The following is a 17,197-nucleotide window of genomic DNA, read 5'->3' as shown; positions in this document are numbered from 1 at the left end:
CCTCACAAAGGTCACCTGTCCAGGGCCAGGCCTGGACCTCACCCTGTGGGCCACAAAGGTCTGAGGAAGAGGAGATGCATGTTCTGCTGCTGCAGACAGAACACAGCTGCCTCACCCACCAGGAAAAAAAAAAGCACAAAAACAAAAGAACCCAACCCCCCAGGGCCACAGCTGGCAAATTTGACAGCTGAGGACCCCCAGGAAGCAGGAAGAGGGCCTGTGTCTCCTGAGGGGGCGGAGTGTGTCTTCTGCTAGAAGCTGTGGCCCTGTCCCAGAGCCATGGTCCAACAGTCAGCTGGAGAGGACCCCTCACTGTCCCAGCCTCGGCCCTCCACCTCCCGGGCTGGGAGCCCCTGCCCCCAGGCTTCCCCTCTTCTCAGGGTCATGCAGCTGAAGCCCCTTCCCGGGCCCACCCCACATGCTCATCTAGATCCCATTCCCTGGGCTGGGGTGAATCAGGTCACCTATTGTGACTGTCCCCCAATGGAAGCACTGAATTGATCCCGGGCAACGAGAATTAGAGAGAGGGAGAAGGAGCTGGGCATTGGGAATCTTGCCAACAAAGCATCCCAAAAAGGAAAAGGGAGCCTGCTGTCTTTGGTTTGGGAACTGGGGAGGAGTCTGGGGGAAGAGTCACCCTGCCCTTGTCCTCACGAAGACCTAATGACCTTCTGAGGACAGGCACAGAGTCAGGGGACAGGGCTGAGCTCCCAGCCACAATGGCTCTACTGTGTTCAGGTTACCCCGACTCTGACGGGGTTGGGGGAGTGGACCTGCTCCCCAGGACCCCTGACTCCATCTGGCCTTCTCTCTGGGACAGGGCTGGGATGAGGGAGCAGGGAAGCCACCAGCCCACAGGGAACCTTGGGGCAGACCAGGAGCCAAGCATCCCTCCTCCTGGCAGACACAACCTCGCCAGGGCGCTAGGCTTGTGCACAGCCTGAACTACCCTCCCCTGCGGCTGGACCCCCCCAGGAAACAAGGCCAATCCCTGCCGTGCTATTTAGGTCTGGTGGGAGGACACAGAATGAAGTGGGAAGGGGTCCAGGAGACAAGGGCTGCCCTGAGAAAGTGGGACACCCCCGCCCTTCCTGCCTGCCCACACCCACACCATGCTTGGGGTCGGCTGAGCTGGAGGGGAGGGCAGAAAAAGGGGAGTTGGAAGGGCTGAAAAGTCACCTGAGTCAGAAAGGACAAGAATCCCTGTGGGAGGAAGGACAGGTCACAAGTGTCTTGGAGTCTATGCAGATGTGTCAGCATAACTGGGCAGATGCTTGCACACCTTCTGCTTGGCCAGGCACAACCAGGAAGTCACATCTGCATGCCTGGAGCAGCAGATGCCGCCATGCTCGTGGCCAGAACCTTGTTCTCGCTGACAGCTGCGAGCAAATGGAGCTGGAACAGGTCCTGTCGCGTGACCTGTGCAAGGTGGTGGGTTGCCGTGGCGAGTTCTTTTGTGCTGTGAATTGCCCTATGTTCACCTGGCCAGGGTTTCTAAAGGAGGCATGTGAGGCCCACGTGGACACTCAGGGCACATGTGATGTACACAAGGGGCATCGTGAACGCTGTGCCATTAGGTGTGCACATATTTCCACACGAGCCAGGAGATGGGGCAGGATCTCTCAGCAGAGGGAGCCCAGGGGGCAGCCTCCTCCCTGGGAAGGAGTCTGTGACTCTACCTCAGACCCTCCCTCCAGCCCCTTCTCCCTGACCTGGGCCCTGGGGTGAGAGCAGCCTCCGAGCCCCACCAAAGCTGGAGGGGAAAGATCAAAACCAACACCCAAGCCCAAGAAAGGGGTGGAAGGGCCAGACAACCAGACAGGCTGGGGCTGCCAGGTGGGGCCCTGCCTCCCGGGGCTCCTTTCCCTCCTGGCAGTCAGCTGCAGAAGCAGCCTGAGCAGGTGGCCCTGTCCCCATCAGCCTGGAGATGGGACCCTAAACCGAGCAACACCAACCTTCCCAACCCAGCCCTAAGGCCTCTCTGCAAACGCCCTTCACAGAGAAGGGCAGGGTGGTGGGAGGTTGTGGGGCCATCCCCACTTCTTCTGCTTGGTGTTTTTTTTTAAATAAAATAATTACCCTGCCCCAACCCCTCCCTGTCTCGGGAGTTCCCCACCCCAAGCCCCAAAGGAAACAGCGAAGAAGAACGGGGTGGAAATGGTGATTCAGAGCCTCTCGCTGCGGTCTCGGAAGAAGCCCTCTGCTGCCTGGGCCTCTCGAAAGGTGACGGTGATGGAGTTGGCGGTGATGTCTGTGACGGTCACCTCACTTGAGGGAAGCACAGGTGTCCAGGGAGGGGGCCCATCTGCCAGTTCTGCATCTGCTGCAGCCACAGGACAAAGACAGGGACAGAGGACAGGTTGGCGGGGGAACGGCAGCAGCATGCAGACCCCTCCCAACTCCAGGTCCTTCCCATGGGACCTAGCACTGGTCCCCCAAGAGGGTGCCGTTCCCCCCCAGTCCCTGGCGGACAGAGTCTTCCATAGAGGGTTGCCAGCTCTGGCCAGGGGTCAGGCTCAAGTCAGTCCCCACAGTCCCGACTGGCTGTGTGGCCAACCAGGTCCCCGAGGCTTGGGTCAACTGGACCTGGTGGCCTCCAAGGACACTGCAGATCTGAGGCCCAGGGCCGGGCTGTCTTACCCTCCTCAGGGGGCTGCTCTGCGGGCTCCCACTGGCCCGCCGCCTGCAGGTCATCCGAGGCCGGTGTCTCCTGCAGGGAGAGCTCCCGTCGATGGCTGTGACTCTCCAGGTGGGACCCGCGAGGCGGGAACTTCTTGCGCGAGAGCCGCAGATACTTGTGGGCCTTGCGGGGCTTGCAGAGCGGGAAGGGCAGGCCGGGCACCAAGGGGCCCTTGTCCACCAGCTCAGGCGCCCCCGCCTTGACCACCCCCTCCGGGCTCCCGCTGCCGAGTGGGCGCGCGAGAGAGAAGCAGAGCTTCTCCTTGCCCTTGGCCTTGTGGGAGCTCCGCAGGTCCATGCTGTAGAGCCGCTGCGGGGGCAAGCCAGGGCGCGGGTCAGCCCCGCCTCCCGTCCGCTGCCACCTTCGCCTTCGCTAGAGCCCTGGCCCCTGGCGCCCGGTGCCCGCCGCTCCACACCCCCCACAGCTGGCCAGAGCCGCAGCGCCCCGGCCCCCTGCCCGGCCCTATGGAGGGGTGCGGACGGACCAAGGACAACAACCACGGGGGTGGGGGCGGGGGCGGCACACCGGGAAAGGAAACCCAACTGGGGGAGCCTCGATCGCCTACTCCACACCAGGCCTGGGTCCAGCCACCAGAAAAAAATTGTTTTTGAAGTGGCTTCTGAAGCACTTTAGGTTCTAGGAGAATTGCTGCTGCACACCACCCTCAGCTGGAGCAGCCAGCTCCCCTGAGTGGGTTCTTGTGGCAGCCAGGCTGTGGGGACAGACAGCACAACCTGCCCCCAGCTGAAGGGACAGCATGCTGCCCCTCAGCTCTGTGGGGCCAGGCCTCTGCCAACCTGCGTCTCACCAAGGAGCAGGGTGCAGCGGGGGCTTCTTACACCAAAGGCCCCAGTTCTGAGATGGGGGATCTGTCTCCCTGCCTTTGGGGAGAATTTAAGTCTCCAAGAAAGGAAGATACCGGATCTCCCCCATCACTCTGGCACAGTACCTTCACCTGTCACCTGTCACCAGAGGCTGAGGGCTCCTAGAACAGCAGGAAAGATGGGGCCGATGGAGTCACAACCCAAGTTGGAGGCCGTGATGACACATGCGGCCTCCACTCAGTCCAATCTCCTAATCCCGTCCACTGCCCTGGGTGCGGCTGTGGCGGAAGGAAGCAGGGCCAAACCCAGAGGGGCCTGGGAAACTAGAGCGGGGGCTAGTCCCACCGCCGCCCTGGGAGCCTCCCCTACTGTCAGCAAGGCAGGCTCTTTCAGTGCGATGCCACCTCTCCATGCGAGAACAGGGGGCTCCAGGCCACAGCTCGGTTCTCACCTGCTGTGTGACTCCAGGTCAACCACAGGCCTCCCTGAGCCTCAGCTACTTCAACAGCAAAGCAATGAGGAGACCTCAGTGGACAGCCTCTGACAATACCTGCTTCCCACCTTCATGCCATCGGTGGTCCCTTCTCACAAGAAACACTGCTGCGTGTGACTTCCTGGGCCTGGTCACAAAGACACAGTGGCTTCTTCCTTGCTCGTGGATCACCCACGTGGGGAAGCGAGTGGCGGTACTGTGAGGGCTCACACTGCCCGGCAGGGCCTCATGGCAGGAGCTGCCCTAGAACGACTGGCACGGATCCTGGGCCTGGAGCAGCCCCAGCCCAGCCCGGGCATCTGACCTGTCCCCTGACTACCCAATCAGGACCACTAAAGAACCGGCTAAAGTGCTCCCAAATTCCTGATCCACTGAAACCATGTGATGATGAGTTCAGTGGTTTAGGTTGCTAAGCTGGGGTGACTTGTTATAGATTTGCCACGGATAACTAATACACCTACCCGGCAGGTTTGGCACGCAGAGGAAATGTGGCCATTTGCGAAGCACCAGATACACCTCCCCACATGCAGATCTCTGGCAAATGTGACTTTCCATCCTGGGACTCCATTCACATCAAACACCATGGATCATCCCCCACAGGAAGGAGGCTGTCACTCGCCAAGAAAGCCCCAGGTGATCCATAACCTCCACACTGCACGCGATCCAGGGAGCCTTGTGCTTTGATTCAGACACAGGGGTGGGGGTGGCGGGCGCTTGTGAAATTAAAGCAGGTGTTTTTATGCTCACAGTGAGAACCCAGCACCGAGAACCTCAGCAGCTTGCCCAGAACACACAGCTGCACCTCAAGCCCCATTTGCTTTTCATGCTCCCAGACCTAAGATGTAGGTGTCCAGGGTATCAGAGCCCCGCCTCTCAGAGGACCCAAAAGGAGTCCCCAGGGGTTTCTTCCTACTCAAGAAGGACACCTTTCTAGGAGCTGGTGCTCCACAGCTGGTCCACACACGAAAGGCCTCTCCTTCCCGGGTTCTAGAAGTCCAGACTCTATGTCCCCTAACCGCCAGAGTCTGTGTTTCTGAGGCTCTTAAATATTACAATTTTCTGTTTGGGGATTTTGAGCATCATAGGCTTATTTATGAGATTCTAAGCTTTCAAACATCCTAGGACTAAGATCAGCATGGTGGCGCACGCCTATAATCCTAGCAGCTTGGGAGGCTGAGGCAGGAGGATCTTAAGTTTAAAGCCAGCCTCAGCAAAAACAAGGGACCTTAGTACCTTGCTTACAACTCAGTGAGACCCTGTCTCTAAATGAAATACAAAATAGGGCTGGGGATGTGACTCAGTGGTCGAGTGCCCCTAAATTCAATCCCAAGTGTCCCTCCAAAAAAAAATCCTAGGCCTGTATTAGCCATGTGGCCCCTCCTCCCACAAAGGCTCCCCCCACGGGGGGTCATCTTTCCTCAGTTCCTGCTCCATGTTTGGGTTTTTCCCCTTCTGTGGAAAATCACCCACTGAGTGTCCCACCCCACAGTGCCCAGATGGTACCAGGGGCGGGCAAGTGAACCAGTTCAACCAGCCAATGCAGATGCACTCAGGGGGGTGAGGGGAGGCAGGGGCTGGGGAGGGCAGGGGACGAGGAGGCCCTGCGGCAGCCGGGTTACCTGCAGCAGAAGCCGCTTGGGTTTCGGGCCTCTCTTCCTATACCCAGACGCTCGGTCTCTCTCCTCTCTAGATGCAAGGCAAGTGGCAGAAGAAAAGGAAACACTGGTGACATCTCAGGGAAAGGAAGGTGTCTGCTCCATCCCCTCCTCTGTCTGTCGGGATGGAGACCGCCCAGCATCCCGAAGTCCTCCAAGGCTCTCCTGGGGCCCTAACAATGGTCAGGGGTCCACTTTCCGGGGCTTGGACTTCCCATCCGATAACGGGAAGGGGACTGTGTGTCACTGACGTGGGGCTCTCCGAGGCTCTCCAAACACTGAGTCCTCCCTGAGCTCCTGCTGTGCATGCGGTGGGGACCTCCAAGGTGCAGTTGTCGCTCTTAGAGGAGCGGCGTAGAAACCTGCCAACCCAATGTGCCTTGAATGTCCTTGGGGGGCTGGGGAGAGTGGCGAGTCCTGCCCGCTGGCCTGACTTGAGACCCTTAGGAACCTGAACGGAGGAAGGCTGCACCATCTCATCAGGGTGGGGAGGAAACCCAGCTGTAGGGTGTCTGCCGATGGCTCTCACGGTGCCCCCCAGGCACAGGAGACACCATGACCAGAGGCTGAAAACCACGAGGCCAGAGTAGACAGCTCCAGGCCTCTGCCTCCTGGTCACTGGTTCAACTCACTTCCTGTGGCCCCCACGATGGAGGCCGGGAAGACAGCAGAGAATGTGGGGGTGGAGTTAACCGCCCCACACCCCGCCCCCGCCTGGCTGGATGGCCTGGGCCAGTCTCAGTATGAGCTCAGCACAAAGCAGTGAATCCACGGCCTCTGTTTAAATGTCGGTCACCCTCCAGGCAGATCCTGGCACCCTCTGGACATGGGTCTCGGGACAGCCAAGAAAGGCACTTTGCAGTCCCACCTGGGTCTTCACCCCCACATGGCTCGCCTGGCCACACGCCAAGGTGGTCCACAGGATTCTCCCAAGTGGCACACCCTGTTGGACTAAGGCCCCACCAAGCACCCCGGAGGAAGAAAGAAGCTGGGGACGGGACACCCTGGATTTTAAAGGAAAGAACAATAAAAGCGCGTCCTTTGAATCAGCAGCCATGGAGACCGTGGGAGAAGCACTGAGCACAGTGAGGAGCTGCCGCCTGCCCCGTGGCCTCGTGCCAGTCTCCAGCCAGGGGCCCAGGACAACCGAAACTCCTCATCTGCCACACGAGCCCCTGGTCCCTGCCTCAGGAGGCTGCAGTAAGGGACCACATAAAAAGGATACAGAGACAAGGCCCACACTGCATGGGCCTCACTGGGAGAACCGTGGGCAGGGCTGCTGGGCACAAGGGCCAGATGGCGCGCGGAAACCCCGCAGTAGCTGGCAGAAGAGGGGACCCACTTTACCCTGGGGCTCTGCTGGGAGCTGGCCAGGAGGAGGGCCAGAGCTCAGCAGGTCACACCTCCTCTGGGCTCAGGTGACCTCATCAGACTTCCCTCAGTGGAAGGACAAGCCACTGACATGCCAATCACACGACTGGCACCTTGGGAGCCACCCCTGTCTGCCTCCCCTGAACACAACTGAGGCCTCGGGCTGGAGCTCCGGGTGTCAGAGCCAAGAGGTGATGGCCGGGCAGCTAGAGGAAGTGGCAGGCAGAAAAGGAAGGGGACCCGGAGTTCTCTGTGCCCACCACCTTCCAACGCCTGGTCAGACACCCCGGTCCTGGCCCCAGCGGCCCCCTGCTCAGGGCCACGCTGCAGCGGGACCCCTAGGAAACCTGGAAGTGGGCCCAGCAGCCGCAGGCCCTTACTTCTCCTCGTAGGCCAGGACCAGGCGGGGGTCCAGGATGTGCTCCTCCGGCTCCCAAGTGCTGTACCTGAGAAGAGAAGTAACAGATGAGAGCTGTCCTGCCTCTGCCTGGCCGCAGAGGCCACGGCCACTGTCCCAGGGCCCTCCCTCACCAAGCCTCCAGTCCTTCCTGGTCGGGGGGGGGGGGGGGCTGCCACGCACTCCCAGGGGCTGACCTGTTTGGGCCCCAATGACACCAGAACTCCCCTCCCTCCTGCCTCACCACAATCTGACCGGCCGGGTCCTACTCTGGAGAGACCCCACATTCACCCAAGGCCCTTGATGCCTGGAAGACAGCAGGTCCCTGTGTGTCCCAGGAAACTGGGGGACACTCTTAGTATGACAGCGTGGGGGCTCTGGAGCCACCTGGCCAGGGTTCAAGTTCCAGTTCTGCCACAGCTAGCTGGGCAGCCCTGAGCCATTTACTCAACAGCTCTGGGCCTCAGCGTCCCCCTCTGTAAAGGGCTCTTGTGCTGATAAAATGTTCTACTTAAGTGTCCAGAGCCAGTGGCAGGTGGGGAGCGCTCTGCGGTGTCTCCCAGTGTTTACCAGCACCACGGGTTCCCCCCAGCCTTCCAGCCCAGCCTGCGGGGGTCACCGCTCCTTCCTGCCTCGGGCACCTGCACCAGGCCTTCACATAAGTGCCCTAGTCTCTGGGCCTGGCACCCCACAGGTATCTGTAAGTATCTATAACTCTGGTGCAGTGCTCCCACAGTTGACCTCAGCACCCCCAAGAGCCGAGGGACACAGGGGTGACAGCACCGCTCCCCAGGGCTCTGCCCTGATCAGGCCTGGCTGGGGACAATGCCACAGGTGCCTTCCACCTTCTTTTAACTACTCAGCACCAGCCTCCTGCAGTGCAGCCTTTTTGTTTAAATAATTTCATTTTAAAAGCAAACTTTTATGACTTCCATATGGAAAAACCAGTATCACTCATCATAAAGAGATGTAAGTATAAAACAGTTTTTAGGGTGGGGGTGTCCTCAGTGTATACCACTTGCCTAGCATGTGTGAAGGCACTGGGTTCCATCCTCAGCACCGCATATGAATGAATGAATAAATAAATAAAATTTTAAAATATACATATGTATGAGCCACATGTGGAGTCACATGCCTGTAATCTGGGCAACAGGAGGCTGAGGCAGGAGGATCACAAGTATCAGGTCAGCCTGGGCAACTTAGTAAGACTGTTCTGGGGCTTAAGTTGTACTCAGTGGTAGAGCACTTGCCCAGCAGGTGTGAGGCACTGGGTTTCATCCTCAGCACAATATAAAAATAAATAAACAAAATAAATGTGTTTTGTCATCTACAACTAAAAATATTTAAAAAAAAAAAAACTGTCTCAAAATGTATTTTTTTTTAAATGGGCTGGGACTATAGCTTGGAGACTGCCTCCTGGCTCCAATCTCCAGTACTACAAAAAGGTCTGTACACACGAGTGCATATAAATCCCTATGTAAAATACCTGTGTATCTAAGTATATAAAGGTAAAAACACAGGCAACAAATGTGTCTAAACCAAAACAAAGCAAAGTTCCACGATCTTGGCAAGAGGCCTTGCTGGGTGAGAAGGCAAGTAACTGGGGAGCTTCTGGAGGCAGAAGAGGCAGGCAGAGCCCCTGCAACTGCAACCTCCCAGGTTAACCTATCAGAATACCTATTTATTTTTCTTCTTTATTTGTTCTGATCTCAGGATATTTAACAGTAGACCAGGGTTGGGCAGCAAGACATCCCAAGACAGAAAGCACTCTTCCTCCTTCCACTCATCTTCCCTCCCACGTACTCCACCATCAGGCCTGGTGCAGCCTGGCCTGGCTTCTGTCATCTGTGCTGTGCCCCACCTCTGGGTGCTCCGTCCCTGCAGTGAGCCAAGCCAAGCTTCCCAGGCTTTACGGAATGGCCCTCCTCCCAGCAGGCCCAAGTTTAGGTCCAAGATGAATCCAGCAGGGCCTGGCCCAGGCCCAGCACCTGGCCTGGGAGTAGCTGTGGAGGCCCCACATAGTTCTGTGCATCCTGCAGGAAGCCCAAGGACCCAAAGGCTGATGCAGACTATGCCCTCCTCCCCCCAGGAAAGGTTGGCTCTCTCAATGAATCTAGTAAGGAGGGGGATCCTGGTTCCTCCTGGGTGGGCGGGACTCACCTCTCTCTAACTGCTGCCCTTCCTCTCCACCCAGCCCACCTGCCATGGCAGGTTCATTCTTGCTGATGTAGCTGCTCTGTGATTGCTGGTAAGTCCCTACCCTTCTCTTGACCTCAATTTCCTCATCTTAAAGAAAAACCACCCCCACCCCCTCAGTGACAGCTGGTGCACCAACAACCGCCAGGAACTTGTCCCTTCTTCACAGCACTCTGAGGAGGTAGGTTCTTACACTACCCCATTTTGCAGATGAAGAAATGAGACACAGAAGTTAAGCAGCTAGCGGGGGATCAAGAGCGGGTGAGTGGCCAGTCTGTGCTTGGAACTCAGTTCCACTCCCTGTCGCCCTCTACCTTAGGATGCCTCACAGGACACCGTGTCTGGCTCCTCACTGGCTGACATCCCTGAGAGAGTAGCACTGCCTGTCTGACCCTGGTCCTCGGTGTCTGACCAGGGCCTGGCACATTGGTGCCCAGGACAGGGAGGCCAGATTGAGAGCAGGATGCTTTCTGGTGTGGGTGGGCCGTGGCAGCTGTCAAGTGCCGCTCCGGCTTGCGGCTGGATGGGGCGGGCCTTCAGAGGCACCTGGGCCCCTAGGCCCCCTGGCTCCCGAACCCAGCGGAGTGCCCCGCGCACTAGGGGAGCCAGGAGGCTGCAGGGTGGGCAGGAGCTTGGATGACAGGCGGGCCCAGGTAGGCTGGGCGCCAGCGCGCGGCCGACCCGGGACATCCTCAGGGCCGCGGGTCTGCGACCATTGGCTGCGCCGGCTGCCGGGAGCGAGCGCCCCGCGCCGGCGGGACAGCGAAGTGGAGGGACTGGGGCGCCCCGCCCCTCGCAGCAGGGCGCGCGCACGCACGGTCACCCGGCCAACCAAGGCGGGCGGGGGCGGGGACAGCGCAGCGGCTCCGAGATAAACACGGCCACGTGACCCCGCCCCGCCCCCAGCCCCGGTAAACAAGCCGCCGCGCCCGCCGCCCCCAAGTGAGCTCCATCCTTAGGCGATACAGGCTCCTCCTGTAGAGCGGGCGTCAGCGAGGCAGGTCGCCCCAAGTCCCAGCAAGCCTCACCCGTACGTGGAGGCGGCGCTGCCGAGCTGTGGCGCAGCTTGGGGCCGGGGCGAGCCACCCCAGGTGCCATGCAGAGCCAGGCCAGCAGCAGCGCCCCTCTAACTGTCCTGAGTGAGAAGCCCCGGTGCAGACTGCCGGGTCCCGCCTTGGGGGCAGGTGACTTGGTCTGACTTCCATCCCTCTGGGGCCTCATCCTAAAGTGGGGCTCTCAATAAATAATCCCTTCGCTTAGGGTTGTGAAGATTAGCTGTGTTAAGCCACATAACGCACTTAGATCAGTGTGGAACTCGATAAGTGCAAAAAAAGCAGTAATGAAATCAATTTCAAAAAACCTAGAGGGCCCAAGTCTGCCAGAGTGGGAACCCAGGGCTCTGCTGCTACTGTCCAACCCTAGCTGTGGAGGAGGAATACCTCTTACTCTGTGGCTAGAAGCCATTAGTGATTGTCTTGGTCTTCAGCAGGGGCCTTATTCTACAGATGGGGAAATGGAAGCACAGAGAGATTGAGGGTTTTATCCTGGGTCACACAGCTGGTGAAACTACAAAAACTACTATTTTTCTAAGGTAAATGGTCTGGCCCCAAAGCCTGAGCACATCCCATTGAACTGGCCAAAAGGCCAACAGACAAGAGAGACTCCTGGCTTGGTCACCTTGGGTGGAGCTGGCTGTTTATTACAGCTGGTGGGTCCACAAGCCTTGGGATCCAGCAGCCTGAAATTCAGATTTTTCCCAGCTGACTCTGCAACAGCTCTTTGCTGGGGCTTCTGTCTCTCCATCTATGAAATGGAGGACTCTAGGGCAACTGATGGGCCAATGTCTGGCTCCTAATGGGAGTTTTTTGATTGGCAGTTTGGTGACTGCTGTACTCACTGATGTTACTATTAAAGTTCCACGGAGCCAGGCCTTCCTAAAAGATATAGTAGCATTCACAAGTGGGAAAGAAAGGAAAGCATCTAGTATGTGGGGGTAGCAGGGTACTGGGAAGGATGAAATGAGAGTGGAGTACCTAGAGGTTCTCCAGGGTGCAGAGACCACCATAAACCTCCCAAAGGGCATGAGTTACTTTGACATCCTCTGCCTTGTGCTCCCAACCCCTTCCTGTGCCATTTCGTTGCATAAGAAGCAGGAGCCCTGCACAGTGTTGTGGTGCACACCTGTAATCCCAGCAATTTTGAAGGCTGAAGCAGGAGGATTGCAAATTCAAAGCCAGCCTCAACAACTTAGCCTAAGTGACTCAGTGATACCGTGACTCAAAATAATATTAACAAAAGGTTTGGGGATGTAGCTCAGTGGTAAAGTGCCCTGGGTTCAATCTCTGATACCCAAAACAAAACAAGCCAAAAAAGCAGCAGCAGCAAGAGAGCCCCTCTGACATATCTGCTGGGGAAGGGGACACTCATTGTCCTACTCCTGGGGACCAAAAAAGGCATAGAAAGCTCCAATGGAGCCTGGCTCAGAGTGAGTACAGTTTGGGCTGGGTATGGTGGCCCATGCCTGTAAACCTAGCAACACAGGAGGTTGAGGCAGGAGGACTGAAGTTCAAGGTAAGCCTGGGCATCTTAGTGAGACCCTCTCTCAGAAACTAAAAGGGCTGGGATGTAGCTCAGTGGGAGAGCACCCTTGGGTTCAACTTCCAGTACCACAAAATCAATTACAGTTTGCTTATGGTTAATTGTAATTAACAGAAGTCTCCTTGCCCAGAGTGAGGACAGTGGCCACCAAGCAGGAGAACCTGAACCACACCCCCCCGCCTGCCCAAGGCTGGCACTGCCCAGCCAAGGCTCCTGCCCAGGTGAATAGTCTGCCAGCTCCATCCCACCACCTTTCTTAGTCTCTGTTGCAGGCACCCTCCCCCCAGGAAGGGAGACCCCTGCTCTCCTGCCTCTACCCTGATTGAGCTGCTTTCTTCTCCCAAGTGAGGTGGGGATGACTGGCAGTACCTGCCTCGCGCAGGTGGCACCAGTGATGGTGGGAAGTGGGTAGCACACTGCTTGGAGTTGGCAATTATAGTCTTGGATGACCTCCCCTCTCTGGGCCTCAGTATCCTTATCTGAAAAATGAGCTCTTGTTAGAATGGAATCCCCTAGTTCGTTTCCTAGATGGGGCACCTTCCAAGCCTACCCACCTAACTCTGTACCAACTGCAGACATCCCCACTAAAAGCGGGTTGAGCCTGGCACCCTGCAGTTTTTGCCCTTTGTCGATCCTCCTAACAATCCACCCAAAGGACGGTTTATGGCTCCAATGTGAAGACCAGAAAGCAGACGCCCTGCCCTGCTGGGACCTGCCCAAGGCTCACAACTGTCCACTGTGCAGCCAGGAATCCAGTACCAAGGAGAGGGGACAGGCATAAGGCACCCCCTGGGTCACCTGGTCAAACAGGGCTTCCAGAGCTCCACTGGGGTCACAAGAGGGCCCACGTGATGTCTCAGCACCTTAATAAAAAAGTGGGCCAGGGACATAGGCCCACAGAAACAGCCAGGGCCTCTGCTCTCTGGCTAGCTCCCTCCTCCTGACTGAGCTCTGAGGGGCGCGCAGATGTATTGGTCTTTAGGATAGATCGATGAAAGTGGGAGAGAGGGAACTTTTCATTAATAGGGTCTCCGATTAGAGAAGGAAATCTATCAAAAGCTATAGTCAGGAGGACAAACAGCAAAGAGCGTCTGGAAAGCCAAAAAGACAGAAAGCCCCGCCCACTGCCATTCCCGAGAGCTGGGGGAGGGGAGGAAAAGCTGAAGAGCCCCTCCACCCAAGCCAGAATCCACCTGTGGCCAGTGGGGGAGGGGGTCCTCCCAAAGCTCCAGGCATATTTGGAAGGAAGGACTGAGGAGTGTATTATCTACTTGCTGGTCACCAGCTGTCATCAGGATGCTGTGGTGCCCAGTCCTTTCCCCTTACAAGGCAGAGCTGCCGGCGAGAGGACTATTGAGCCCATTTCACACAGAGGGAAGCTGAGGCCCCGCGGAGCTGTCTCCCCCTCTGCGGCCTCCCACCTCCCTCCCAGAAAGCCTGCAGGGCCAAACACGACGTCGGCACGCCCCCCTTTCTACACACACCAGGTGAGCAGGAAGCCCCAGGTGCGGACAGCAGGTGGGAGAGGGGGTTTCCAGGAGTCGGTCTGCAGGAGGCAGGCCGAGGGCGGGGCACCCACAGACCAATGTGAGGCCCCACGGCTTGCTCTTCCCTCCCCCAACAGTTCCCTGCTGGGAGGTGATTGGCTGGTGGGCGGGCTCCTGATTGGGCTTCAGCAGGAGAGGCGGAGCACGCGGGGGAGGTCTCAGGCCCAGCTCTCCGACCCCCGACTGTGGGATGGGAGGGTTGGGGCAGCAAGGAGACTGACCTGAAAATGGGGAGGACTGTTCAAGTCCCAACTGTGCCTCTACTTGCTGTGTGACCTTTTTCTGAGCCAGTTGCTCATCTCGGAAGCACAGATGCCGGGTCTTCACTCCCAGTTACCAGGAGAAGCCCAACACTGAGAGGGCAGCACCACAGGAGCTGGACCCCCACCTCGGGCACCTGTGCTCCGACCCCTGAAGGCGGCGGTGGAGGGGAAACATGATTTCACATGATTTCGTCAGGGTCAGCTGCCCAGTCACAAAGGCAGCCTACGCTAAAAGCTAGGCATAGGAGGGGGCACAAAGGGCGGAGGGATGGACAGGTAGACACACACGAAGGAGCCTTACTTTGGGGGCCATCCTTTCCACTTCACCAGATATTCCACTTTGCCCTGGGAAGAGAGAGAAACAGGAATAGTGAGACAAATGCTTGCCCCAACCTGTCAGGACAGTGAAGTCTCAAATGGCTTTGGAAAGGATCTTGGTCCCAGATACCCTCTTGCAAACAGCTGCGCTTTGACTCACAAATTACAACCCGGGGACCCTCCACTAGATCCCTACCAACCCAGAGACCCCCAAATGCCCCTGGGGCCAAAGCTCAGAGCTCTCGTCACACATGGGGACATGCATGTATGGCCAGAGATCCACAATGGCCAGAATCTCAGCGTCAAATTCATGACAACTGGAAGACTTTCCCAATGCTCTGGCCCAATCAGCTGAGTCTGTGCAAGAAGGACCCTTACATCAAAAGACCCTAGTAGGACCCCAGAGAAGGCTGACACACTCTCCACCTTCAGCAAGGCAGTAGATCCTTCCAATTATTAGGAAACAGAGCCAGTTCCTCCTCCCTTCTTCACAAGGGACAGGGACTTTTATAAGTGTGCAGTCCAAGCACATTGATTGGGCAAAGCTCCTCTCAACCACAACTTTAAGACCAAGATATGGCACCTCCTCAAAGAGGCCTTCCCTGGCCACCCTCCCGTCACTGTCCTCCCTAGCACCTGGCAGTCCTTCAGCAGAGCATACAGCCCATCCACAGGCATCTGTACTTATTTCCTCATTCATCACTGAGCCTCATCCCCTCTGCCAGAATACTGAAGGTGTCCCTGGGGCTAAGGATGGTGCCTGGAATAGATCTCCAGTGAATGTTTTCAGAGGCTGGCTAACACAGAGGTCCCCATTCTCTCATAACCCCTCCCACCGCCCCCCCCCCCAGGTTGTAGAATGGTGTGATGGTTGTACCTGCCTCTGGAAAGCACTGGGCTTTGTAGAATAAATTAATCCTCTTTTAAACCCAGGAAAACCTGGGGGAAGGGAAAGAAAGAAGGAGAGGCAGCCCCATTCAGAAGCAAGCTAAACCCCAAGCCCAGTTGGGGAGAGAAAAGAAGTTGACCTTTGGCTCAAGATGCAAGGACTGAGTTTTCATCATGGGAAAAAAATGGGCTTGCAAGCAACCACCAGAGCTGCTGCTCCACCTCTTCTCTAACTTGCTGTGGGTCTTGAGCAAGTCACTTTCCCTGCCTAGGGGGAGGAGAACACCAGGAGCCTCCCAAAGGGCATGAGTAAGGAGATGAAAGAAAAGGACAGGGGGGAGTACCAGGAGAGGAACTTTTCCCTATGGAAGCCCCCAGCCCAACCTCCAGTCCCCCTTAGGCAAACGTGCACTGGAAGTGCAGACTCTGGGCCAGGAGAATCAAATTGGTACAAGGTGGGGGGTCCTGAGCAGCATGGACGCCTCTTTAAATTGCAGGGTGTGTGTTTGGTAGGCGTAGGCAGATGGGGAGGAGCTTCGAGGATGCCCCAACGCCGGCGGCGGCTTCAGAGCCCGGGCGGAGCTGGAAGCTGGGGACCGGGTGGTGTGGGGGCTGGGAAAGAGGGGTGTGCACTGCGGGATAAGGATAGGAAAAGGTCAAAGTCCAGCAGGAAAACTTCCATAGGCTGGAGGACACTTTTTCAGAGCTCCGCCTCCAGCTTCAAGGGACTTGTTACTAAGAGTCCACAGTGCCGAGTTCGAGACCCAGCTCTGACACTAACGCACCGGGCAAGTCAACCTGGGCCTGCCTCCCCATATTTAAAATGAAAAGGGGATGAGGCAGGACGGCACTCAGAATTCCTATCCTACCCGATCCTCGTCGCAGTTGAGGTGGACTCAGCTGCCCCCAGCAACTTGCGCCAACAACTTTGATTCTACTCGCCCCACACGGTGGCAGGGAAACTGAGGCACCAGCGGGGGAGAGAGGCCCGGCGGCGCAGAGCTGCCTGACCTCCCCCCAGCCCCACGTTCCCCTAGCTCCAGCCTGAAGGGGGTGGTGCTGGGGACCCGAGGCGACTTCTGGGGTCCTGGGGCCGCCCCCGGGCAGCCTCACCTTCCGCACGCGCTTCTTCCGGATGCTCTCCACCGCGAACACCTGCTCACCGATGGCTGACAGCTCCATGTGGGGCGGCGGGCGAGCGGGCCCGGGGCCGGGCCGGGGGCGGAGCTGCGGGACCGCGGCTGCTGCGCGCGATGCTCGGGCCGCCGGGGTCCCCGTCACCCTCGGCGGGGCGCGCACGCGCACGCGCACGCGCGCACACCCCCTCGCGCTCTCTCACGCCGCCGACGTTCCATTTTTGAACCTGCGCAACGTTTTCCTCCGCGCCAGCAGGCGAGCGAGCGCGCGCGGGGAGGGGGCGGGGCGGGAGCGCGCGGGCCTGCGGGCCGCGGGGCTCAACTCGCGCCCTGCGGGTCAGCCCCGCCCCTAGCCTCCGGAGCCCCGCCCCGGAGGAGCCCCGCCCCGCCCTGGCCCCGCCCCGAGCCCCGCGGAACGCAGCGCTGTGGCCGGGAGCAGCTGGCAGATCCCCGGCGTGGCGTGGCGGGACTTCGGTGCTGCTGCGCCGTCGGTGCGCGGCGGTCGTCCTCGCGCCCCGGGCAGACCGTGATCTTTAACACCGAGCTGCGAGGCCCAAGGTCTTCCCGATGATTCTGTGGGGCCGAAACGGCCCGGCCCGGCCTGGGCAGAAAGGATAGGGGTGCAGGGCGGAGAGGTCAGCTTTCCCCCTCCCACGACGGGGGAGCCTCCGTCCGGCACCGACCCTAGTGCGGTAGGAGTGCGGACCGCACGAGTTTCCCACGCCGTCCGGGGGCCGCAGAACCCAGCTCTCAACTCCCGACTCCGGGGCGGCGTGGCCCGCAGGTCCTAAGCAGGTTCCTCCGCGTGCGACCTTGCGCTGGCCCACCCTA

The 17,197-nt window shown here is 58.4% G+C and overlaps 1 protein-coding gene across 3 annotated transcripts; it reads right to left on the bottom strand.

Annotated features, from left to right (window-relative positions):
* Positions 1-596: 596 nt before the first annotated feature.
* Cbx7 (chromobox 7) lies at positions 597-16,688 on the bottom strand. Of its 3 annotated transcripts, none has more exons than XM_013357324.4 (6): positions 16,344-16,688; positions 14,326-14,369; positions 7,404-7,469; positions 5,617-5,683; positions 2,641-2,989; positions 597-2,320 (listed from the first exon to the last, which is right to left on the bottom strand). In XM_013357324.4, the coding sequence occupies exons 1-6, from the start codon at positions 16,410-16,412 to the stop codon at positions 2,166-2,168; spliced, it is 750 nt and encodes a 249-aa protein (XP_013212778.1). In that variant the 5' UTR covers positions 16,413-16,688; the 3' UTR covers positions 597-2,165. The 3 variants fall into 3 exon arrangements, with proteins under 3 accessions (XP_013212778.1, XP_005322297.1, XP_005322298.1); XM_005322240.4 differs by having other exon boundaries at positions 597-2,323; positions 16,344-16,683; XM_005322241.4 differs by having other exon boundaries at positions 597-2,323; positions 2,641-2,710; positions 16,344-16,673.
* Between the last annotated feature and the right edge of the window lie 509 nt (positions 16,689-17,197).

This window comes from Ictidomys tridecemlineatus, chromosome 6 (genome assembly GCF_052094955.1).
Source record: "Ictidomys tridecemlineatus isolate mIctTri1 chromosome 6, mIctTri1.hap1, whole genome shotgun sequence".
Classification (NCBI taxonomy): Eukaryota; Metazoa; Chordata; class Mammalia; order Rodentia; family Sciuridae; genus Ictidomys; species Ictidomys tridecemlineatus.
Note: the sequence above shows the minus strand (reverse complement) of the source record. Positions and strands in the feature narration are given on the sequence as shown.